This window comes from Carlito syrichta, unplaced genomic scaffold (genome assembly GCF_000164805.1).
Source record: "Carlito syrichta isolate Samal-C Ts95f unplaced genomic scaffold, Tarsius_syrichta-2.0.1 Scaffold315847, whole genome shotgun sequence".
Classification (NCBI taxonomy): domain Eukaryota; kingdom Metazoa; phylum Chordata; class Mammalia; order Primates; family Tarsiidae; genus Carlito; species Carlito syrichta.
Genome location: NW_007259943.1, coordinates 489,516 through 515,631, shown reverse-complemented (window position 1 = coordinate 515,631; position 26,116 = coordinate 489,516). Strand labels below are relative to the sequence as shown.

At 44.8% G+C, this 26,116-nt stretch overlaps 2 protein-coding genes across 2 annotated transcripts in view; one reads left to right on the top strand and one right to left on the bottom strand.

The window, feature by feature from the left end:
• Positions 1–15,196: 15,196 nt before the first annotated feature.
• FARP1 (FERM, ARH/RhoGEF and pleckstrin domain protein 1) overlaps positions 15,197–26,116 on the top strand; it is a 292,674-nt gene continuing 281,754 nt past the window's right edge. The window contains exon 1 of the mRNA XM_008073446.1: positions 15,197–15,225. The gene's annotated coding sequence lies outside the window, so the exon portion shown is untranslated. The remainder of the gene's footprint in view (positions 15,226–26,116) is intronic.
• RNF113B (ring finger protein 113B) lies at positions 25,679–26,116 on the bottom strand (the record flags this gene model as incomplete). The annotated part of the gene is made up of 1 exon (XM_008073450.1): positions 25,679–26,116. A coding segment is annotated over one exon (438 nt), but the record flags the coding sequence as incomplete, so codon positions are not given.

Genomic DNA, 26,116 nt, shown 5'->3' with positions numbered 1-26,116 from the left:
CCCCTCCTCCCCACAAAAGCCTCAGACCAAACTCTTTATTCTGATAATACGTATCACCGGAGTAACTTTGCTTTGCATGCAGACTTTTGGCAAAATGCTTTCCATAAAGGTATTTTATTGTCAATTATAAGGGAAGACTTACACATCCAGTGTTATGGTGACTTTCAGGCTTTGTTGTCATCCTGTTCATTCTGGCTATAGGATAGTGCCTGGAACATGGCAAACCACCGGTCAATTATTGTTGAGTGAATAACAAACTCAGCTTTTACTATCCCTTCAAATTAGTCATCAGGGTTTCTTTTTTTTTTTTGGAGTAGGAGTCTCACTCTGTTGCCCAGGCTGGAGTGCAGTGGCACGCTGCTCATGGCCATCACAGCCTCGGCCTACTGGGCTCAGGTAATCCTTCTGCCTCAGCCTTCCAAGTAGCTGGAACCACAGGTGCGCTCCACCATGCCTGGTTAGGGCTCTACAATAATTCTTCAGGGTTTTTAAGGGAAACTTGATCATAGCACAGATAGGTTGCAGTTCTGGGAATTTGATATTTGATTTTGTTTCCATTTCATTCTAATTTAGCAATTTAAACTAATCCTTAAAGCTGGATAATATTGAAAAAGACTCAGCCTCATAAAAAAAAAAAGACAATAAAAGCATGAAGGAAAGCAAAACAAATCTGAAATCCTCCCGCCTGTTACCAAGCACTACCGAGCGTTTTGGTGTCTGTGATATATCCTTCTCATTTTTCAGTCTCCCCCAAGTTTGACATTATAATTGTTTTATGTAGTGTCTGTGTAGATTTAATGTGCTCAGTATTCCTCTTTGTACACTGAAGCTAGACAGACCTGCCCGTCTACACCTTCCCACTTTGTGATTTGGGGCAAGTTATCGCTCTTTTTGAATGCATCAACTGTATTGAGCCATCAACTATTGAGCTGCTTCAATGAGGATGCGCTCCCAGTACATGTCTCACATGTCTCAGCTTTTTTTTTTTTTTGTGAGTCGGAGTCTCACTCTGCGCCCAGGCTGGAGTGCAGTGGCACACTCACAGCCACCGCAGCCTCGACATGCTGGGCTCAGGAGATCCTTCTGCCTCAGCCTTCCAAGCAGTTGGAACTACAGGCATGTACCACCACACCCGGCTATTTTAAAAAATTTATTGTAGAGATGGAGTCTCGCCAAGTTGCCCAGGCGGGTCTTGAACCCCTGGGTTCAGGCAGTCCTCTTGCCTTGCCTCCCAAAGTGTTGGGATTACAGGCTTGAGCCACCACACCCGACTCATGTCTCAGCTGTTAATATCATCAGTGGCCCAGGTGCTTTCTGTCCCTTCGCTCTGCCATCCGCAGTGTGTTGCTTTTTGTATTTGGGCTCGTTGCCTTGTGGTTAATTAGACTGCTGCAGCCTACTTAGTTATTATGGTGAATGGCGGTTGCAGCTCCAAGCTTCACACTCTCACACATTTGTTATTGTCAGGTCAATGGCAGAAGGCTTCTTTTAGGTCCTTTGGTCATTGAGCAAAATCCTTCCCAGAAGCCTGCAGCATCTAGGGGGTGTTGGAAGAGGATTATAGGAAATGTTCAATGTGCTCAGAGCTAAGACTTGATGGGGATGTCTGGTGTCATAGCAGCCAGGTTGTGATGAGGCAGGCAAGAGGATGACAGAGCTGAAAGATGGAACCAGGGTCTGTAAGTGCATCAAGTCATTTGGGTCCTCTTGCACCTGGCACGTAGTGTACTAAATACTAATCTGGTTTAGGATACTAAATCATAATTTCACTTACTTTCTGGTCCTGTTTGAGTTGGGGTTTTCCGTTCTTACGATCCAAAACATCATGACTGATCGATTAATTGGAAAACTTTTATCTTTCATCTGCCACCATCTATGAGAAACCTGATTTCTACTTGTTAATGACGTGGAAAGTGACTTAGAGGTCATGAGGTCATGTTAAATCACCGTAAGAGAGGAGCTCTTCCTAAGGACTTTAGATATTTGCTAATGTGTGCAAATCATGCCACGAAGTCGATGTGAATTTTACCTCCTTGGAAGTGGGGCTTGCAGAGCGACTGCTTAGAATTCGCCATTTGGCAGTTTGGATGACAGAACCTACTTGAGAGTATCACTTCATTTCTTCAGGAAAAAATTCCAGGAGTGTCAGTCATCTCTGTCAATGTAGAATGACAATTATTTGCACACTTACTATTGCTCAAAAGATCTGTGAGGACATTATGAATCAGGGGTTTCATATTCCCCTTTATAATCTTTTTTTTTTTTTTTTTGAGTAGGAGTCTCACTCTGTCACACAGGCATGTTACACAGGCTGGAGTGCAGTGGCACACTCATGGCCACCGCAGCCTTGACCTGCTGGACTCAGGCGATCCTTCTGCTTCAGCCTTCCTAAGTTGCTGGAAGTACAGGCATGTGCCACCATGCCCAGCTAATTTTTAAAAATTTATTTATTGTGGAGACGAGGTCTCTCCATATTGCCCAGGCTGGTCTCGAGCCCATGGGCTCAGGCAGTCCTCTCACCTCTGCCTCCCAAAGTGCTGGGATTATAGGCATGAGCCACCACTTCTGGCTCCTTTATAATCTTGCTGGCATCTTTGATTTTCCAACATCAGATCCTAGTGGGGGCCCAGATTCAATGAAGGGAGCTTTTTGGAGATGCCAGGATTTGGGCCAGGTGTAGTTTAATCCCAGCACTTTGGGAGGCTGAGAATTGCTTGAGCCCAGGAGTTCAAGCCCAGCCTGGGCAACATAGAGAGACTTTGTCTTTACAAAAAATTAAAAAATTAGCTGGGTGTGGTGGCTTATGCGTGTAGTCCAGCTGTTCAGAAAGCTGAGGTAGAAGGCTTGCCTGAGCCGAGGAGGTCGGAGTTGCAGTGAACTGTGATTGTGCCACTGTGCACCAACCTGGGGGACAGAGTGAGACAGATCCCCAACTCAAAAACAAAACAAAGAAATGCCAAGATTTGGAGAAACCAGAGATTTTCTAAATGAGACAAACATACTAGTGAAATTGTGAAGAAAGATGATTGAATAATAACTTTCATATTAATCCAAGCTTATGAACATAAGGCATCCAGATGAAAAAACTTACAGAATGTGGAGGAACCATATTTTTGTCTTTTATGTAATTGATATGATCTTTAAACAGAAATGAGGCCTTTTCCTTTTTTACAACCATGATGGCCAACTGAGGGTGATAATTCATATTTTTCCCACAGTTTTATTTTTACTTTATGTAAGGGCTTATAAACTGGGTATGGTGGCTCATGCCTGTAATCCCAGCACTTTGGGTGGCTGAAGTGAGAAGACTGTCTAAGCCAAGGAGTTCAAGACCAGACTGAGCAACTTGGCGAGACCCTGTCTCTACAATAAATAAAAAAAATTAGTTGGGTGTGGTGACGCACACCTGTAGTTCCAGCTACTTGGAAGACTGAGGCTGAAAGATTGCCTGAGCCCCGCAGGCCAGGGCTGTGGTGGCCATGAGCGTGCCACTATACTCCAGCCTGGGTGACAGAGTCAGACTCCAACTCAAAAAAGGGCTTATGAAGTCATCAAATACTCACTGAACATGTATATTGAATATAGAGTTACTGTTGGTACCACGAAAGTAGGTCTTGATCCTTGCTCTCGGAGAACACAGCATCTAGAATGAATGGGAGAAATAGATAATTCTAATAAAAGGTGTGATAAGCATTTGCAAAAGGTACTAGGAATGATGGAAGCATTCAGAATAGTAAACTTGGATTCTTGGGAAGAAATGGCCTTTGGGTTGAGCCTTGAATGATGAACTATGTTTGTTCATTGTTTATTTTAGTGCTTTGTAGCATGTTTCTTGTAACAGAATTAGAAAAATTCAAGTATGAAATAGAAAGTAAAAATTCCTTGTAATCTTGCCGTTCAAAGATTATAAAAATCAAAATTTGGAAGTATTGAAATAAAAAATAATAAATAAATAAAAAGCAGTAGGAGTAACACTGAAAAAAATTTGGTTTGCTTCCATTCAGTGCGTGGTATATTGAATATATTTCCAGTACTTTTTCCTCATATACAAACATAAATTTAAATAAAAGTTGATAGTGTGATGCACATATGTTTAGAAGCTTTTTTTCCCTTAAACGTTTTTCCATATTGAATTATCTTTGAAGATAAGATGTTTAATAGCTATGTGACATTTCATTGTATTTAACATTGGTCCCTATTGATCATTTTTTCTTTTTTTTTTGAGTCGAAGTCTCACTCCGCTGCCCGAGCTGGAGTGCATTGTCACCCTCACGGCCACTGCAGCCTCGACCTGCTGGGCTCCGGTGATCCTTCTGCCTCTTCCAAGTAGCCAGAACTATAGGTGCATGCTACCATACCATAATTTTTTAGTTATTGTAGAGATGAGGTCTCTCCAAGGTGCCCAGGCTGGTCTTGAACCCGTGGGCTCAGGCAATCCACTCACCTCGGCCTCCCAAAGTGCTGGGACTACAGGCTGAGCCATATATTTTTTTTTGAGTCAGAGTATCATTCTGTCACCCAGGCTAGAGCACAGTGGCATGCTCATGGCCACTACAGCCTCGACCTACTGGGCTCAGGTGATCCTTCTGCCTCAGCCTTCCAAGTAACTGGAACTACAGGCGTGCACCACTATGCTTGGCTGATTTTTAAAAATTATTGTGGGGACGTGGTCTTGCCAAGTTGCCTAGGCTGGTCTCAAACATGTGGGCTCAGGCAATCCACTTGCCTTGGCCTCCCAAAGTGCTGGGATTGCAGGCTGAGCCACCGAGCCCGGCCCCTTCTGGTCATTTTTTGGCTTGTGGTGCTTTACTTCAGTGACCACATATGTAAACCTGCGGAGCAGGGTTCTCCAGATCTTTTTTGTTGCAAGGGACCAAGTCCCAGTTCAAGCCATAGGAAGCAGAAGAGGGGGATTTCTAAGCCGTCAGTATCAAACCCAGAAAGGGCAGAGGTGGGTCCAGTCTGGGAAACAGACCTGTATCCAAAGAGTTCAGCCCTGTGGTGTGTCTCTCTCAGGGTTTAGTTGCTGCGTTTTGCTGGGCATTGGCTTCGTTTTTTTCTTTCTTACCTTCCCCACTGCTGTTTTAAACAGGACAGTTGGTCAGAGGTGGTGGGGACGAGACTCTCCTGCACGTTGCAGGAAGTGTGGCATCCATGGCCCTGCTTAAAATGCAAGCAGTCCCCAAGTCGTTCTGGCCGTTAGTAGCCCATCACACATATTCGGTTCCCTGGGAAGAAGAGTTCATACCACTCCTGCTATGAATGAGACTCTTCTTATTGTAGTTTGAGCTCCTTGGCCCCTCTACCCTCATGGAAGGATGCCTGTTTGGTCCAGATGCGAGACCACTCTTGGTGGGGTGGGGGGAGGGTATGTGTGAAAGAATGTCTAGGGGAAGTGGGGAGGGGAGATTGTGCCTAGACAATCTCCCCTCCCCCATTTCCTTTCTGGATGGATAGACTTGATAGGCAAAAATAAGGAAAAATAAAACACTCTGTGTTGCACGCCTAGAGTCCCAGCTACTTGGGAGGCTGGGTGGGAGTATGGCTCGAGCCCAGAAGTTTGAGACCAACCTGGGCTACATAGTGGGACCCCATCTCAAAAAAAGATAAAAATTAAGAAAACATTGAAACTGTTCTGGGGGAAGGCTGAGCAGGCAAAACTAGGGCAGAAATATAAAAGGAAGGCACTCTCTCTCACCGCCTCTTCAGGTGCACTGAGGCCCTGGATGTTCACCAGCACGTCCGCGTTGATGTCTGTGCCCAAAGACCAGAAGCTTTGACCTAGTGATTGCTTGTGAGAGGTGTCATTGTAACTTGTCACCTTCATTTTTCATCCTGTAGCAACATTCCTCTTGTATTCAGACACTTTCTGGAGCGGGAGAAAGGAGGGTAGAGTTAGTGCTTGTTCGTGTGACTCAATGGTATGACTGAGGCCAGACGTGGTGGCTCATGCCTGTAATCCCAGCACTTTGGGAGGCTGAAGTGGGAGGATTGCTTGAGTCCTGGAGTGCAAGACCAGCCTGGGAAACATGGTGAGACCCCCATCTCCACAAAGAATTTTAAAAATTAGCCCAGGTCTGGTGGCACACACTTACAGTCCCAGCTACTCAGGAGGCTGAGGCAAGAGGATTGCTTGAGCCGAGTAGCTTGAGGTTGCAGTGAGCTGTGATCATGCCCCTGTATTCCAGCCTGGGTGACAGAGCGAGACCCTGTCTCTAAAAGAACCAAAAAAATCAAAATAGCCTAACTGAGTCTATCTGTGAAGGTTGAGAATGTTTCAACCTCCAAGTCGGGTGCCTGGCACGAGGGGGTGCGTGCTGTTGCCTTTTTCCTAACGTGGGAAGACTTGTTTCCTGCCCTCTTTGTCTGTGGTTTGTCAGAAGCACTTAACCACTGAAGCTGACAGTGCTTCTCCTCCCTAACCAGTCCCCAGTGAACACGGCCACTTTGTGAGAGCGCCAGTGTATCGAGAGGGAAGATGCTCTGAGTCTTGCCCGTTCTTCCGAGTCCCGGTTAGAGTGATGTTTGTTTCCAAATTCCACTGGCCCACCCTTTCAGGTAACACACAGAGGCACCTTGGAGGGCCCAGAAGGGAACGACCAGCTGAGAGGTGTGAGGCCACAAGCACTGCTGAGGTCATGCTTTCAGGATCTTGCACAATTCGGTACCCCGTTAGGTGCAAACTGTGCCTTTTTTTTTTTTTTTTGAGTTGGAGTCTCACTCTGTCGCCCAGACTGGAGTGCAGTGGCGACTCCCGGCCACCGCAGCCTCGACCTGCTGGGCTCCGGCGATCCTTTCGCCCCAGCCATCCAAGTAGCTGGAATTACAGGCATGCGCTACCATGCCTGGCTGATTTTTTGATTTATTGTAGAGATGAGGTCTCGCTGCCCAGGCGGGTCTTGAACCCGCGGGCTCAGGCAATCCACTCACCTCAGCCTCCCAAAGGTGTGGGATTACAGGCTGAGCTACCGAGCCCGGCTCAAACTGTGCCTTTTAACCAGAATTAGTTCCTGGAGGTCAGGAGCCATGGTTCAAACTTCTATTATCTCTTCCACCTAACCTAAAAAAGAGGTTGTTTTTTTTCCTTTGGTGGATTAATGAAAGTTGTATCATGGGATTGTAGACTGCTGGAAAAGCTCACTCTCAGTAAATCTTCATGCATTAGGAAGAGTAAAATTAATCTCACTTTTAACAAAGATCTGTTGAGCACCTTTCATAAGGTGAGCATTATTCTTTACCTTCACATTAATGAATAAAATATATTTTAAAAAATCCTTGTTCTGGAGGGACCACACGTACGTACGTACACACACACACACACACACACACACACACACACACACACACACACACGCTTGTAATGGTTTGAAAATTAAGAGGGGGCTCTAGGCCCTGAAGGTGATTTAACCAACAGATATTTCTTCTTAAGGGAAAAATGATTAAAATTGCTTCTTTAAAAATGTATGTGTTCTTTTAAAATTAACAGAGTAAAACTTTTTTTTTTGAGTTGGAGTCTTACTCTGTCGCCCAGACTGAAGTGCAGTGGCCGCTCCCGGCCACCGCAGCCTTGACCTGCTGGGCTCCGGCGATCCTTCCGCCTCAGCCTTCCAAGCAGCTGGAATTACAGGCATGTGCTACCACGCCCGGCTGATTTTTTGATTTATTGTAGAGATGAGGTCTCGCTGCTTAGGCGGGTCTCGAACCCGCGGGGTCAGGCAATCCACTCACCTCAGCCTCCCAAAGGCGCGGGATTATAGGCTGAGCCACCGAGCCCGGCAGAGTAAAACTTTTTGTGTGTGTGAGTTTTAACACGTGTAGATTTATGTAACCAACTCCTCTATCAGGACACAGGACATTTTCATGACCTCAAAAAATTCCCTTCTGTTACCCTTTTAAAGTTGGCGCAGCTCCCAGCCCCTGTTAACCACCAATCTTTGCTTTCTCACTAAGTTTGGTATTTTCCAGTATGTCATATAAATGGAATCTTAGTGTATGTAACCTTTTGAGACTGGCTTCTTTCATTCAGCATAACATCTCTGCGATCTTTTTTGTGTGTGAATATCAATCATTAATTCATTTCTACTGCTGAATAGTATTCCACTGTATATGGATATACCACAGTGTTTATTCATTCACTTGCTGAAGTACAGTTGGGTTATTTCCAGTTTGGGGCAATTATGAATAGAGCAGATATACATTTTTACATGTAGAAAAAAAAGAAAGGAAAAATGACCGGCTGTCATGACTCACACTTGCAAATTCCAGCATTTTGAGAGGCTGAGGTGGGAGGATTGCTTGAGCCCAGGAGTTCAAGACCAGCCTGATCAGCATAACAAGACCTCATCTCTACACACACACAAAAAATCACAGACAGGTTTGGATGTGGATAAAGTTTGATTTCTCTCGGATGAATACCTGGAAGTGAAGACCTTACCAGTGCTTGATATTATCAGTACCTTTTATGATAGCCATTTTGATGGATGCGTAGTGGTATTTCATCATGGTTTTATTTATTTTTTAAACAAACAAAACATGGAGAAAAACACCTTTAAAAGGAGCTTAACCAAAGACATGACTAAATACCTTCCTGGACGGTCTAGCAGAGACTTAAGGAGCTTTTTTAGCTGCCTGTTTTTTTGAAGGGGGGATCAGAAAGAACAATTGTGTAAAATCGGAGGTCTGGAAAAGAAATGGCGGCGATAAATGTGAATAAGATGTCCCGTAGGCACTCATCTCAGAGACCTGACGAGTGGAATTTCGGTAAGTCTCTTGCGAATTCTCTATGAATATACAGTGATAATAATTCAAAAATAAAATTACAGAAGAACCCACAAGGCAACGTAGAAAAGAACACAGGCTTCAAGGCATGCCTTCATTATTTATTGCTGCATGACAAATTACCCCAAGTTTAGGGGCGTAAAGCAACAGTAAATATTGATTATCTTTTGCAGTGTCTTTGGGTTAGGACTTGGGGAATGGCTTAAATGAGCACTTCTGGCACGGATGTTTGCGATAAAGATGTCGGCTGGAAGCTGGGTGCAGTGGCTACTGAGGAGGCTGAGGTGGGAGGATTGCTTGAGTCCAGGAGTTCAAGGCCATGGCAACATAGCAAGACTCTGTCTCTACAAAAGTAAGATAAGAGAAGATATCAGTTGGGTGTGGGATTTGCCACCAATGAACCCCATCAGTTCCTTGGGTAGGATGCTTGGCGGCTATCTTCTCCCAGAGTGAGTAATCCACGAGGAAACTAAGGAGAAACTGCTGTGACTTATTTTTTCTTTTCTTTTTTTCTGAGTTGGAGTCTCACTCTGTTGCCCAGACTGGAGTGCAGTGGCACGTTCCCAGCCACCGCAGCCTCAATCTGCTGGGCCCCGGTGATCCTTCCGCCTCAGTGTCAGCCTTCCAAGTAGCGGGAACTGCAGGTGCGGTGTCACGCCCAGCTGATTTTTGATTGGTGATTTTGATTGGTGATTTTTGATTGGTGACCTCACCTTGGTGAGATGAGGTCTCGCCAAGGTGTTCGGGCTCGTCTCAAACCCGTGGGCTCAGGCAATCCGCTCGCCTTGGCCTCCCAAAGTGCTGGGATTACAGGTTGAGCCACCCACGAACCTGGCCTGCTGTGACTTTTATGAGCCAGCCATGGAAGTCAGATGCTGTCACCTCCATAGTATCCTTGGTTCTAGGGGCCGGCGATGATTCAGTAAGTGGCAGTTACACAAAAGCATAGGTACCTGGAAGTGAGAATTACTTGGCACCATCTTGGAAGCTGGCTACTACTATAGGACCTTGAAGTAGCTGTGTTCATATCTCTGTTACTCAAAGTTTTGGTCTAGAGCAAGTCATTTTATTTCTGAGTCCCAGTTTTCTCCCATATTTTATTTTATTTTATTTTATTTTTTGAGTTGGAGTCTCACTCTGTCGCCCAGACTGGAGTGCAGTGGCCACTCCTGGCCACCGCAACCTCGACCTGCTGGGCTCCGGCGATCCTTCTGCCTCAGCCTTCCAAGTAGCTGGAACTATAGGCGCGCGCCACCATGCCTGGCTAATTTTTTGATTTGTTGTAGAGATGAGGTCTCACCAAGTTGCCCAGGTGGGTCTTGAAGCCGCAGGCTCAGGCAGTTCACTCACCTCAGCCTCCCAAGGTGCAGGATTGCAGGCTGAGCCACCAAGCCTGGCTTTCTCCCATATTTTAAAAACGAGGCTGTGTGCTGTGGCTCTGTCTGTAATCCCAGCACTTTGGGAGGCTGAAACAGGAAGATAGCTTGAGCCTGGGAGTTTGAGACCAGCTTGGGCCACATAGCAAAACTTTGTTTCTACCAAAAAAGAAAAAGAAAATTAGCCAGGTGTGGTGGCACACACCTATAGTCTCAGCTAATTGGGATGCTGACGCAGGAGGATCAGTTGAGCATAGGAGTTAGAGGTTGTGGTGAACTGTGATTGTGCCACTGCACTCCATTCTGGAGTGATTGCCTCAGTCTTCCAAGTAGCTGGAACTACAGGTACACGCCACCACACCTGGCTAATTTTTTGATTTATTTTAGCGACAAGGTCTTGCCATGTTGCTCAGGCTGGTCTTGAACTCCTGAGCTCAGGCAATTGTTTCGCTTTGGTCAAAGTGCTGGGATTACAGGCATGAACCACTGCGTCTGGCTAGATCTTTATTTTAAATGACAGCCCCAAATAAGAACTATGTGAACTGAGGTCACTGTGCCATGCTGGGAGGACGCTGAGAGACATTACTGATGAGTTTGGCGTGTCTTCAGATAAGAAGGATCACCTCACTCCATCACTGCCTCTCTGTAGAAATTCTAGAAGATGTTCACTTGTGGAAGTCGTTTTAGGTTGTATACTTCAGCACCCTTTGACTTGATTGGCATTGTCAGGAAAGGTTTCATTTTTGAAGTGATCATCTTGTGGGATAGCGTAACTCTTTTGCTGGAATTGATATTGAGCGTGGTTGAAGGAAATTTGGTGTCTTCACCCCGTTTTCTTTCCCAGCTTCCTGTATTTCGCCTCCTACCCCTGGTGCATCTCCCACCCCCGTGTCTAAGAGAAGTTCTTAAAACACGCCCGGGAGGCTTTCTCTCTCACACCTCCCCACCTTCGCACCTGCCATGTCCTCTGCCTTTCACCAAGTCCTTCTTGACTGTGACATCCACCCAGTCCCTGCCCACGTCCTTCCAGAAGCCTTCCCGAGCTGAGGTCTACTCCTGGGTTGCCATCCTGGACACTGTGTGTGGAATGGAGTGCTTTCTCTCTTACCCACTCATTTTGCTTATTTGAGCACTGACATCTGTTGAACACTTTTAAGTCCCAGGCTGGGTTTACACGTACAACTGGTTTACAGGTCTAATTGGGCTACATGTACAAACTCATCTAAACAGCCCAACCGTCAATTTTTTTTGTAAACCCTCATTTACCGTAAGAGGAAACTGAGGCACAGAACAATTAAATGCCTTGCCTAAGGTTACATAGCTTATCATTGGCAGAGCTGGGATAGAAGCTCAGAAAGTCTTTCTCCACTTAGTGAGAACAGTTTCTGCTTAAGTATTTTACATGTCTGCATTCCCAGTGTCTGGAAAAGTGCCCAGAACATAGTAGGTGCTCAATAAATATTAAGGGGGTGGTGCAAAAACAGTAATTAAGATAACCCTTAAAAAAATAATAATAAGAGACAAGATCTTGCTCTGCCGCCCAGCCTGGAGTGCAGTGGTGTGATCGTAGCCACTTTAAGCAGTCAGTTTTGTTACAAATCAATTTCTCTTAAGCAGTCAATTTTTGCTTAAGCGGTCAACTCTATTAAGCAGTCAACTTTGTCACAAACCATTTCTTTACATTTCATTGTAAAATGTAGCCTCTTTGGCTTCTGCAGGATGGTGAGTTGCTGAATTATTGTTCTTCCTCAACCCTCCTGAGCCCGGGGTCCCTTACCACTTCTTTTGTGCTTATGCTCTGAGTTTGATGCTTAGAAGATGAGCACATTTGTTTAAAATTATGTGAACAATGTATACTTATATGCATTGAGAAAAGGATCTTACTTATGATTTTCCTAGGATAGGATTCACACAAGTGGTTTTTATTTTCTCCTTTGAACTTTTCTGTATGTTCTAAAGTTCCCATGATGAATTTTTGTTGCTTTTATTTTATTTATTTATTTATTTATTTATTTATTTTTTGAGTTGGAGTCTCACTCTGTCACCCAGACTGTAGTGCAGTGGCCATTGCCGGCCACCGCAGCCTGGACCTGCTGGGCTCCGGCGATCCTTCCGCCTCAACCTTCCGAGTAGCTGGAACTACAGGCATGCGCTACCACGCCCAGCTAATTTTTGATTTATTGTAGAGATGAGGTCTTACCAAGTTACCCATGCGGGTTTCGAACCCGCGGGTTCAGGCAATCCACTCACCTCAGCCTCCCAAAGGTGCGGGATTACAGGCTGAGCCACTGAGCCCGGCCTGTTGCTTTTATAATTAGCAAACCATGTTACTTACAATGAGAAAACTACTTTTTTGGAGCTGCATGAAAAGGAAGACCTTAGAAATGCTTTTTCTGTAGATTAAATGAGACCTGCCACATACGTAAGCAGTCATATGAGATGCACTATGACTACAGAACATGCCTTGCAAATATATCCCTGCTGTACTATTAAAACTGTCTACTCAAAGGTCACTGTCTTCTTCCTAGGATATCCAAGGCATGTAACAAAGGAAGACAGGTGGGCATGGCACTTGGAAGCTAGGTAGTTTTCTTGGGGAGATGGCTGTGCCAAGGAGTGTTTTTTATTTGCAGTTTAGAAGTTCAGGGTTGCAAAGTCAATGTCGTCTAGGTCAGCAGGAGGTTTTAGTTTTGGAGGCAGAGTAATGCATAAGCATGAACTCAGACTCTTAGTACATTACATTTGAGAATAGTAATTCCAAAGTCACTTAAATACATCCCAAAAGGTGAGTCTGAGGGCCAGAGTTGGTGGCAAGACTTGGAGCCTATGGCAGGGAGTGGAGACCGGGCACAATTGTTTCTCCCAGACTAATAGGTGACATAGCCAGGACTGCAGGGGTCAAGAAACTATCCTGGTGGTTTGATTGCTTTTCTTTACAGAATGGGCATGGTTCACTGGTAGGAAAGAAAATTTTGAGGCACACAGAGGTGGTTTTGTCTTTGGCTTGTGCAGTGCTGTCTGGGGTCTCACCTGCCTATTCACCCAGAGAAGCGACAGGAAGGGCGTTGCCCCAGTTCCATTTCTTGATCACATTGCCCAGCACAATTCAGGGCCAGCAAGGTTCATCAGTTCTAAAGATTCTCTAAAGGAGAAAAATAAGAAAAGTCTATCTGCAAGGAAGAGAAATCTCAGTCATCTGTCAAAAGCCATTTCCTGTAAATTGCTTGAAAGTCCGCTGTGTGAGCCAGAAGGGCAAATGGCAGGTAGGGAGCATTTTCCGGCTTATCCTCAGAGTTGTGAAGCTTGGTGGGGTGCTTTGCTCACTGTCAGCTTAGTTCTAGCCTGTGCTTGGCATTTGATATATTTTTTTTTTTTGAGTTGGAGTCTCACTCTGGTGCCCAGACTGGAGTGCAGTGGCACGCTCCCGACCACCGCAGCCTCCACCTCCTGGGCTCCGGCAATCCTTCCACTTCAGCCTTCCAAGAAGCTGGATCTGTAGGTGCACGCTACCACGCCTGGCTAATTTTTTTGATTTATTGTAGAGATAAGGTCTCGCCAAGTTGCCCAGGCAGGTCTCGAACCCACGGGCTCAGGCAATCCTCTCGCCTCGGCCTCCCAAAATGCTAGGATTACAGGCTGAGCCACCGAGCCCGGCGATATATATATATTTCTACTTGAGCATTTATTCCATGAGGAAGGTATTGTCTTCATCTTACAGAAGGGAAAGCTGAGACTCAGGCTACAGGTTACTGTGTCCAAAGTCACACAACTAATAGCTAAAATTTTGTTTTCTTTCTTTCTTTTTGTTTTGAGTTGGAATCTCATTCTGCCACCCATGCTGGAGTACAGTGGCACGATCACAACTCACTGGAGCCTGAGCCTCCTGGGCTAAGGCGATCCTCCCACCTCAGCCTCTCGAGTAGTTGGGACTACAGGTATGTGCTACCATGCCTGGCTAATTTTTTATTTTTTGTAGAGATGAAGTCTTGCTCTTTTGCCCAGGCTGGTCTTAAGCTCTTGGACTTAAGCAATTCTCCCGCCTTGGCCTCCCAAAGTGCTGGTGTTAAAGGCATGAACCACCGTGGCTGGCCGAAATCAGGTTTTCCTAGCTTGCACACTCTTCTTTGAGGCTCAGTTTGGGATCTTCTCATGGTACAGTTATCCCTAAGCATGCCAGATTAGCGTAAGGTGAGATCTGCCAGGTCAGGGCCAGACCTGATCTTTATTGTCATTTTATTCTGTTCATCGTGGATTTTAAAATTACTTATAATTTAAAAAAAAATTTGCTAAAGGCCAGGCATGGTGGCTCACGCCTGTAATCCCAGCACTTTCGGAGGTGGAGGAGAGAGGACTGTCTGAGTCCAGGGGTTTGAGACCAGCCTGAGCAACTTGGTGAGAACTCGTTTCTACAATAAGTCAAAACATCAGCCAGGTGTGGTGGTGCGTGCCTGTTGTTCCAACTACTTAGAAGGCTGAGACAGGATTGCCTGAGCCCAGCAGGCCAACGCTGCCATGGCCATGAGCGGGCCACTGCACTCCAGCCTGGGCGACAGAGAGTGATTCCTACTTAAAAACAAAAGATTCACTAAAAATGATCTTGATTACGGAGTGTTTTGGCACCTCCTTAAATTTTGTACCCAAGGTGAGATCCTCACTTTTCTCACCCTAGTGCAAGAGCAGTCCTGGAGCCTGAAAGATTAAAATCTAGTCAGCCAGCAAACTGTTTGATCAGCATTTCCAGCACTGCAATGCTATTTTATTTTCCTTCAGGACATTTTTGGAGATGAGTCATGGTCTTAAAGATGTGTCGTCTCTTCACCTTTGAAGCTACCCGTCTGTTTGATGCACAGCTGTTGGTACCAGACGTTCCTTGCAACTTTTTGGCTTTGAGAAACCAAGGCCCAGGTCTGATGAAAGCCTGGGAGAGTCACAGCACTTGTGTGTCACAGCTTGGCGATAATGCTTTGGCGGAGGGGACTAGGGAAGAAGAAGATGTGTCTTTCAATTGAAGTCACATCAAGGAGCTGTGAAGTGAAGCCTCCTCTGAGTGCAGAGACCAGCCATCTGGCAGGTGTGTGCTGTGGGCATAATGTGGGGCCGGCTGGGCCTGGTTCTGGGTGGTGGCTGTCCGCCTCTTCCCCTGTGTTGCCGCGGGATACTTGGGTAGACCAGCTCCTCGACAGACTCTAAGGACAGACTATTTCACAGGGGAATTGACAGTGTTCCACTGAGACTTTTTTTTTTTTTTTAAAGAAAATGTTTGAAAATAACCTTGTTTCTTTAAAATCTTTTTCTTGTTTCTTTAATTGTAAAGATGAATAGGGTCACTGCAAAGTGAAGCGATCAGCTAACATACTACACACAGACTCACCTGTTAATTACCACACTTCCACCATACACTGATTGCTGTTTTCGTATTTGCCTTATTTCGTTTTCCTTCCTTTCCTTAGGTTTTTAAAAATAGATTTTATGATTTAGAGCAGTTTGAGGGTCAGAGCGAAATCGAGCAGAAGTCAGACTTCCTGATCTCCAACCTCCCTGACGGCTACCATGCCACATTTTGCTTGATTTTTACATTTTTTCGTTTTGTTGAAATGGATAATATATTGTACCTATGTCTTGTGAATCTCTTTCCCTCCTGTTATCTTGCTTCAATGATCCTTAAGTCAAGATGGAGATCAGAGGCCTCATGAGGTTTTCCTGTTGACCTTTCCTAGAGGAATGCAGCCCTGGGGAGGGGGTTCCCAGATGCCTTGCCCTTCGAATATTACCTTGTGGAGATTTCCCAGACTGTCTGGAAGGGCATAAGGGCTCCGCAGGCTCCGCACCTCCCCTCCCTTTTATCACTTGACTTTTTTCTCATTGGCATTTGGGGGAGGGGATTTGGGATTTACTTTCTATTAAAAGAGTTCCTCATGAGTTAGAAAATAGAACTGTAGCAGGAGTGTTTCCAGAAAAGTCTTGCTTGTTAAAGGAAATGCCTCGGTCAGATGAATGCTCTGGCGGTTGGTACTCCGGTGGGCATGCCTGCTTGCAAGCGTGGGGGTTGCAGGGTGGTGTAGGACAGATTTCTAAGGCAGTAGGCAGGCAAGAATTGGCCCCATGTCTCTCTTTCCAGTGTCGGGTGGAAAACATTCTTTCCCTTATGCACCTGTACATTCTGGCTTGTTTCGTTCACTTTAGTGTGACTACTGCCTGGCCCAGAGTAGGTGCTCATTAAATAAATCTTTGTTGAATGAATGAAAACAAAGCTCCCTTTTGGGGTTTCTGGGTAAAATTGCCTTAAATCTCTCAAACCTGAACTAACCTCACCAGCAGTTTGGTCCCCATGGTCTGTAAAAACCTATTCACCATCCTAGCCTAGCCTCCAGACACTGTCTTCTTTATCCATCCTTTTGCTTGGAGATTCTGTTTCTGCCTCTCTCAGTACAGGCTGGTTAGCCTCTGGTTAAGTTAGAGACGCTGTAGGTGTGTTCTGTGAATGGCTGAGGTGCCTTGCAAGTCAGGAGCTATAAGATGTTAAAAACAAATACTGATTGAGAAAAAAAAAATACTTCTTTGGTAGTGTGATATCATGCATTAGAGGCTTATAAATTAAGCTTACCATGACCTTTTCTCAATGCTCCACGATGATCCTTCTTTAGCTTAATTCGGAGTAAATTGACGGATTGTGGGACCGTGCCTTTATGAGTAATCCTGCTGGCACTAACTCCTGTAAATGGCCTCACATTAAGTGAACAATATACCTAATAGCATTTAAGGTTGTGAGGGAGAGGAAGGACAGGAACTAGCATGCGGGGATTCTGCCTCCGCTAGTGTCTGTTGAGTTGCCGGCTACCTTGGTCCATTTTGAAGAAGTGGCATTTGTTTGAACCATATGGAGGTGGACTGAACATCTGGACCCTGTTTACCTGACACCCACTAGGCTGCATCTCAGGGACTCTTGTTTTGAGAATGTGGAAAGGGGCAATTTAGTTCTAGACTGAAAGAGTCAGAGAGTCTAGGGTGCTCTTGGTGGGTTTATGCTCAAGTAAAAAATGTCTTTTGATTCTTCCTAATCGAATCCCTTGGCTTAAAATTCTTTTGATTTGTATTTGATTAAACAACAAAGCGACACATCTGTGGCCTTGACTTTGTGTGCATTTTTACCTAGTGCTGTGAATCCAGTGGAGGTATCTTTTAGAGAACTTAGATTTCTGCTTAATACAAAACAGGCTCCTATTCTTAATTGTTTTAGGGATTAGACAGTGTTCCTCATTGCTGCTGCTTCAGCTTTCTCCTCTGTCATCTCGTGTGTAAGTGTGTGTGAGAGGGGAGGATCTCTGAAATAGAGCCATGGTCTTGCAGGTCAAGGGGTTTGTCAGTTAGAATGGTCCAAAGTGAATGATGTGATTATCACTTCAGTGGTTTCATTCATCTTGAAAATACGATGAGTTAAGCTTGGTTTACTTTAAAATGCTAATTTTGTTTGAGTCTATTTTTTTAGTTTACCCTTTAAATAATGTAAAATCATCCTGCAATTTGACATATTATGCTGATATTAATGGATGTGAAACATTTTTTATGAAACAAGTCCGTATTTTAAGACGGTTTGTAACTATGAAAGTATTAGGTATTGTGAGTACTCTGTTGTGCTGGGGACCGACACGCCTTGACTTTTAAACCCCACTAATTCAGAGTTTAAGGCAGTTTGAACTCTGTCAGGCTGAAGTCTGTTTTAACAGAATGTGTGGGGAAAAAAGTTTGTTAAGCAAATAATGAAAGCAAAGTTACATGGGGAAAATGGACTCTTTGAGAGAAGAGGCTTTTCCAATACTGAAGCATGATTAGTAATTCTTTCACATTAAAACAAACCTGGTAAGACCTTTAAAAATTTTATTACATGCAGAATTAAAAATTGCTCCATTGTCTTTTATTTATTTATTTTTTTGAGTCAGGGTCTGGAGTGCAATGGCATACTCACAGCCACCACAGCCTCAACTTGCTGGGCTCAGGTAATCCTTCCAGCTCAGCCTTCCAAGTAGCTGGAATCACAGGCCTAATTTTTTTTTGTTGTTGTTGTTGATCTATTGTGGAGATGAGGGCTCACCATGTTACCCAGGCTGGTCTTGAACTCCTGGGCTCAGACACTCCTCTTGCCTCAGCCTCCCAAAGTGCGGGGATTACAGGCGTGAGCCACCACGCCTGGCTGCTCCATTGTCTTCTGACAAACACGTGTGGTTTAATTTTTTCTTTTTCTCTCTGAACTTTTTATAAGCTTTACTTAATTTCTCATATTTTAAAATTTCACAACTTCTGTCATATATCTCAGTGTGGATCCTCTAAAAATTAGCGATGTTGGGCATTTACTTTCTTCTTTTAGTTTGGAGACCCTTGTTCATCAGTCTGAGACATTTCTGAAGTTGTTTAAAAAATATTTTTTTTCGGCTGGGCACAGTGGCTGAAGCCTGTAATCTCAGCACTTTGGGAGGCCGAGGCAAGAGGATTGCCTGAGCTCAGGGGTTCGAGACTAGCCTGGACAACTTGGTGAGACCTCATCTCTACAATAGATCAAAAAATTAGCTGGGCATGGTAGTGCGCGCCTGTAGTTCCAGCTACTTGGAAGGCTGAGCGGAAGGATCGCCGGAGCCCAGCAGGTAGAGGCTGCAGTGGTCGTGAGTGTGCCACTGCACTCCAGCCTGGGTGACAGGGTGAGACGCCAACCCAAAAAATAAAAATAAAAACATAATTTTTTTCAATTCTTTTTTCCTGCATTTCCTATCATTTGAGTATTAGGCCTTTTGGAAGATTCTCTACTTTCCTACCTTTTAAAATTTCCATCTATTTATCTTTTGCTTTACTTTTTATGAGATGTCTTCAAATAAACCTTTCAACTAACTATAGAAATACCAATTTCAGTTATCCATATTGTTAATTTTTGATAATTATTGACCTTTTTTTTAATAGCATCTCTTCCTATACTTTGGAATAGATATTTGTATTCTCTCTGGGGATAGTCTAGATTTTATACAATTTTCTTCTTCTTAGTCTGTCTTGTGTTTTTAGAAGGCTTTTTTCCTCCTCTTTGTTTTGGTTCAGACTTTCATTTTTGCAGGCTTTTCTTAAATGTTGACTGGTTCTTGGCTATTTTTTTTTTTTTTGAGTTGCAGTCTCACTCCGTCACCCAGGCTGGAGTGCAGTGGCACGCACACTCACAGCCACCCCAGTGTCGACCTGCTGGGCTCCGGCGATCCTTCCACTTCAGCCTTCCAAGTAGCCGGAACCACAGGCACGCTACCACGCCCGGCTGATTTTTGATTTATTGTAGAGACGAGATCTCACCGTGTTGCCCAGGCTGGTCTCAAACCCACGGGCTCAGGCAATCCTCTCGCCTCAGTCTCCCAAAGTGCTGGAATGACAGGCTTGAGCCACCGTGCCTGGTCTTGGCTGTCTCTTAAGAGCAAGTATGAAGGCACTAAAAATCAGATTGGAACTGTTGTGTGTGTGGATGGGGCTGTCAATTGTTGACTTTTCTTTAAACTGATGAAGCAGTAGCCCTCAAATGTCCGACTGTGTGTTCGCTGAGATTCTCCTGAGACTAATTCTACTATCCCTGCCTGGGGCAAGCCTGGGGAAGCTACAAGTATTCTGGACACAGGGTGGAGGAAGGGGACTGTGGGTGGCCTGGTGTAGTCATAGATGCTTCTTGATTCCCACCACTGCCTCATTTTCAGCCCTGAGCCACACCCTCTTTCTCACAGTGCCTGGTGTCTGTGAGTTTCATACCTCCCTGGTCCTCAGGGAAGGTGGGGAAGGGCCCTGGGGTGCAAAGGTCCAGCTTCTTTGCACAGTGACTTGCACCCTCTGTCCCTCGCCCCTCGCCCTCTCCTCCTTCCCTTAGCCTGAGCCTCCTGGGCTCTGGGCTATTCTGTTGGAAGCTTCTGAGCATCATTTCTGATCCCCTGTCAGTAGGGACTGCTCTGTCTTTCCGTAGTCCCAGGGTCTCGTCTTCCATTGTCTCTGCTGCTGTATATGTATATAACCTTAAAAAAAAAAGCATGTTTGTTGCTTGCAGTCATTTTAGTAGGATTTCTAGTGGGAGACATGCTACAGGCATGTGGTTAACCCACCATGCTCCACTGGAAGTTCATTTTATTTTTACCAAGGTATAAAAGATGATTTAAAAATTTACTGTAGCAATAGCAGTCATACCAGACCTACATTATTAAAAAAAAATTATGTAATATTTTCATTTTTAAGGGTGTGTTTTCAGTCAGATTAGTCTAAAATAACTTACATGATTTGCTTTAAATACCCCCCTCCCTCAGTGAACTGGCCTCTGAAATAGCATTAGTGTGAACGACATTTTGGGGTTTGCCATGAGCCCCTGCATGTATCTGCACACGTACTTGTTCATTTTTCTTCCTCATGTTTTTCCTGATCACACGGAAAATCGAATTCATTCTCAGAGTTTTTTTTTGTTTTGTTTTTTTTTAAGTCTCTTGACTACAGATGTTTTCACTGTGGGTGTCTGCCAGTCTCACATCAGTGTAGCAATTCTCTTCTGGATGGAACAAAGAGAAGATGTCACTGACGACATCTTCCAGGGCTGTGGAAATCCTGCTGTGCCTTTTCTACTCTGCTGTTTGTTGGGTGGGGTGGGAAAAACTGAGAATTCTCCTTCTGATGAGCCCCGAGTGAGACTTTTCTGAGCAGGATAACAGGGTGTGGCACTACTGATATAATTTCGGCTGCTTAGGGAGGCATCGGTGGCCATGTGCACAGCGTGATGGGAAGGCAGGAGAAACTGGCAGGATCAACAAAGCTCTGAAAATAGGGTGTCATGGGGGTTGGCACAGGTGCTGGGGCTGGTCTCACACAGTGCCACCGATCAGCTGTGTGACCTGCGAGGCTTCTAGCCTCTGTGACCCCCCTGGAATTTCCTCATGACTTCACCTTCCCAGGGGTTAGAACCAGAAGAATGATAATCATAGAGCTGCCCCTAGCAAAGCACCCTTAAAAACACCTACCAAAACAGGTCCTTAAAGTTCAACAGAAAGGTATAGAAAAAAATGACCCATTAGCCTTTCACCTGGCCACTTCCTGGTTTCTTTTAGTCCTTGGGCAAGTATGTGATCCCTTCCATGAATTTTTTTTTTTTTGGAAGAAGAGAGAGAAGGAAGTGAGCTAATAGCCAGCTTTTTCACAGAGTGCTGACTTTTGCATTTCTTTGTATAGTAGTTTGCCAGGCCCTTGACATTCGTTTAAAGAAAAAAAAAATTCTTTCTCCTTGAACATCTGTGCAAATCAGTTGGGGTGGGAGTCTTGAGCCCAGGGAGAGTATGGGATAATTGAGCACATTTCTGAAAGCTGGAACAAGAGGCAGCAGGGCCACACTGTTGTACTGGGCTGGCAGCAACCCAATAGCAAAGGCAGACCGACACAGCGTGCCAAAAAGATGCATTCGGAGTGCCGCATAATCATTTTGAAAACTGCAGTAGATAAGTGGGAAAATACGCATTCTGGTTGCTTCATAAATAAAAGCAGTTTAGGATGTCTGTCACTCTCATGTGTTTTAGCTCTCGAGTTGGATATCCACATCAAAAAAATAAAATAAAAAAAAAAAAGGAAAACCTAATACACGACACTGGTTTGGCGTACAGCCCCTTCCAAATTCAGCATCGTTTCAGCCTTCTACATAGCTCTCAGCCAGGAAACCTCAGGTTTAATTAGGTCATTTGTTCTTGAGAGTTCTGTCCTTGCAAAACAGGAGAGGAATTTTTATGGGCAGTTGGCATGCATAAAAACTCAATGGCAAACTGTTCCTCGGTTTGCTTAAATTTCACGTGGTACTTATGAAAATTCCTTGGAAGGAATTTTGTATATTTCAGGATATCAATCAACCTGGGTACGGTTTCCTTCAGGTTTTGATTTTCATTTACTCTAGGTTTTTGCCTCTTAGCCTGAAGTCTGCCTAAGGGGTGAACCTGGAATGCAGGCGTGTGCAAGGTATTTTCAGGATTTCACAAGGCCTAATCAGAATCCTGCAGTCACAGGGCGGTGGGGCCAAGGCCGTCTCTGTAAGTCCCTGCAAATTAATGAAAGCATCAAAGCATTGTTTGGTTTTGCCAGACTTTTCTCTCACATCTCATGCTGATCAGAAGGACTTATTGACCATTCCATGTGCCTTTAGTGAATGGAAAGGAGGTGGAGTTAGCTGTTGTTTAACTGTGGCCCTGCTGATTTGTTCTTTTGACACAAGGGATCAGGGTTGGACTGGAATGTGGGGGGACCCTGACCCAGACAGGATAAAGCACTGGTAACCACAGTCCTGATTGAAGGTCAGCTGTCCCTATGCTGCTCTGCTCACTTCCCCGCTAGTTTGCCATGTAAATTGGTGTGATGCTGACAGGGGACTGTCCTCATCCCTGCTCATGGCTATTTAAGCCAACAACCTGGGGTTCCAAGAAGGCCTGGACGCCCAGTCAATGTGTGCATTCCATGGAGTCCTTTCTTCTTTCCTTCCAACTCCAGAATGTTTACTTCATATATTTAAATATGCAGAGAAAAGACTGGAAGGAAATTGGCCAAATTGTTAACAGATTTTGTTTACTAACTGTACACTGGTAAACCAAATTACCAAATTTAGCAGGCATTAGCAGTGATTGCCTTTCTACTTAATTTTGCAAATTATCATTAATGAGCCTTTTTCTGTTATTTAAAAATGGAACACAAATATTTTTTAGTGTATATTTGGAATGTTTTCAAAGGTTGATGACTTGGGGCCAGGCGCAGTGGCTCCATGTCTGTAATCCCAGCACTTTGGGAGGCCAAGGTGGGAGGAGTGCAGGAGTTTGAGACCAGCCTAGGCAACATTGCAAGACCTCGTCTTTACAAAATATATATTAAGAAAAATGTTGGCGACTTGGAATATTTGTTGCTAAAGTTCACGGGTGTAGCTGAGTCAGGTACATATCAGGTTCTAAGACGCGCGTGAAGTATTATAAAGATACCCTACTGAGCATTGCAAGGAGCTCCCTGGAGCAGGAGCTTAGAATTTCTGCTTATGAGTGCCTGCAAGTTTCATATTTCTTCTTTTGTGCAGACTCCAAATGTTTTTGGAAGGCTCAAAAGTGAATAAAATAGCCCTTTGACAGAATTGACAGGAATGGAGGGATTTAGGGGGAGGGCCCAGTAAGTTATGGTACACAAGCTTGGTATTGTTGCCTCTGGCAAAGACAATTCTTAGAGAAGCTTGATGTGAAATGCCAGAATGAAGGCTCACTTTTACAAGGCACTTGAACTGTCTGCCTTGTCACCTCTTAAGTTGCCATTTTCCCTACTTGAATAATAATAACCAACACTTTCATAGTGCTGTCCTAAGCACTTTACATATGGTAATTTGTTTTCCCCTCAAAACAATACTGCGAGATAGGGTACTATTGCCTGTGAAGAAACTGAGGCATTGGGAGATAAAAGGACATGCCCAAAGTTACACAGCTGGTAACTGGTAGACCCATTATTTGAACTCACTTGGGCTCTTGGGTCTGCCCTCAACCACTGCTCTGCCTCTGACTGGAACCTAGCCATGGGGATGGATGTGGTTCAAGGTCAAAGTCTGGTGAAAGGTTTTGCTGAAGTTCTTTCTGCAGCAGGTGCTAGGTAGCCTGATTTGATTGACCTTTCACTAACCCATGACTTTTTATAGGGATTCTTATTGTGTTGGCCATTCAAGAATAAGGATAGGACATGGTTTTGGTCTTTAAGGAGTTCACAGACAAAGTTGAGATATGAGATATGCTCTTATGAAAATTTAAGTAATCCAAGACTTAGTTCCTTGTAAGGAACTCAGCTGTAAGGAATCCACTGTGGATATATTGATGTTTGTCCTTGGAGAAGAATAAGTTGCCATTTTAAGTGAGAGGATTTTTGAGTTGGAGTCTCACTCTGTTGCCCAGGCTGGAGTGCAGTGACCGCTCCCGGCCATCGCAGCCTCGACCTGCTGCGCTCCGGCGATCCTTCTGCCTCAGCCTTCCGAGTAGCTGGAACTACAGGCACATGCTACCACACCTGGCTAATTTTTGATTTATTGTACCAAATTGCTCTGGCTGGTCTTGAACCTGCGGGCTCAGGCAATCCACTTGCCTCGGCCTCCTAAAGTGCTGGGATTACAGGCTGAGCCACCGAATCTAGCCGTAGTGAGGGGATGTTAACATCAGTCAAACCAAATCACATCCAAGTGTCAGTGTGGATGTTCTTAACTCCTTGTTCTTAACTGGTGTCCTTTGCTTGCCTTTGGTAACTGCTGAACCTCATCTTTTTCTCCCAGTCTTGTTTCTACCATTCTTTCTCAGATTTCTTTTTTGTTTTGGAAAAAAAATTAATTCTGGTAAAAAACATGAAATTTACCCCTTAACTATTTTTCAGTAGTGTTAACTATATTCACTTTGTTGTGTAACAGGATAGCTAGAACTTTTTCATCTTGCAAAACATAAAGTCTGTACCCATTAAACAATAACTTTCCATCCCCCCTTCCCCTAGCAGCTGCCATTGTACTTTGTTTCTGTGACTGTAGGGACTGTATATAAGTGGGAGCATACAGTATTTGTCTTTTTGTGACTGGTTTATTTCACTTTGCATAATATCAAGAGCCATCCAAGTTGTAGCATGTGATAGGATTTCCTTTTTTTTTTTTTTCCAAAGGCTGAATGATATTCTATTGTATGTATGTACCACATTGTATTGTATGTATTGTATGTACTGCCCATCTGTGGATGGACACTTAGGTTGTTTCCAGCTCTTGGCTATTGTAAATAATGCTGCAGTGAACATGGGACGGCCGATCTCTCTTCAAGATCCTGCTTTCACATCTTTTGGATACATGCATACCAAGAAAGGTAACTGCTAGAACTCTAGTCTCTCTCTGTCTCTCAGATATAGACAAAAGGTATAATCTGGATGCTTATGCATCTGCTGTCTTTTTTATTTTTTTGAGTCAGGGTCTCACTCTGTCGCACAGGCTGGAGTGCAATGGCATGATGATGGCTCACTGCAGCCTCCAACTCCTGGGTTCAAGTGATCCTCCAGCCTCACCGTCCCAATTAACTGGGACTACAGACGCGTGATCACTAATGAACCTTTTTCCGTTTTTCAAATGGAACACACATTTTTTTTAGTGTATATCTGGAATGTTTTCAAAGGCTGATGACTTGGACCTGGGTGCAGCAGCTCACGCCTGTAATCCCACCACACTTGGCATTGTTTTTTTTTTTTTTAATTTCTGTTGAGAGGAGGTCTCGCTATGTTGCTTAGGCTGGTTTCAAACTCCTGGGCTCAAGCAGTCTTCCCACCTCAGCCTCCCTAACAGCTGGGATTATAGGCGTGAGCCACAGCTCCTGATATCCTGAATGACTCTATTATACCTTTAATCTTCAACTAGCTTTTTTCTTCTCAGTGACAAAACAGACATAAGGCTTTCCCATCTCTGTTTTTTCCCCAAAAGAACCACAAATGATTTATTTTTAAATTTGAGAATATCGGGAGGCCTAAGAAGTGGGAGTTGGACCTTCATCGGGGCCTTCGGGGACGTCGGCCGCGCCACCCTCTGCTGTGGCCCGCTGCTTCTCCAGCGCAGCAGCCAGTTCTTTCGCTGGGTTGAAGATGCCGTGGGTCTGCTTGTCACAGACATAGCAACGCGGGGAGGATCGGAAATGCTGCAGCGCACAGCTCTGGCAGAAATAATGCCTGCACTTGGTGACGACCGGGTTTTGGAAGGCGCGGCGACAGATGAAACACTTGAGTGGTGTCTCCTCCTCGCCGCTTCCCACCTCGTGGTCTCCGTCCTGGTCCACCCCGTAGCGGCCCTCGTCAAGCTCACGTTCGATCTGCCACCCGTGCTTGTAGTCGGAGCGGTCGTGGAGGAACTTGCAGCTGTCCCCGAAGCCGCAGAAGCCGGTCTCCCTGTAGTCCTTGCAGAGGTCGGG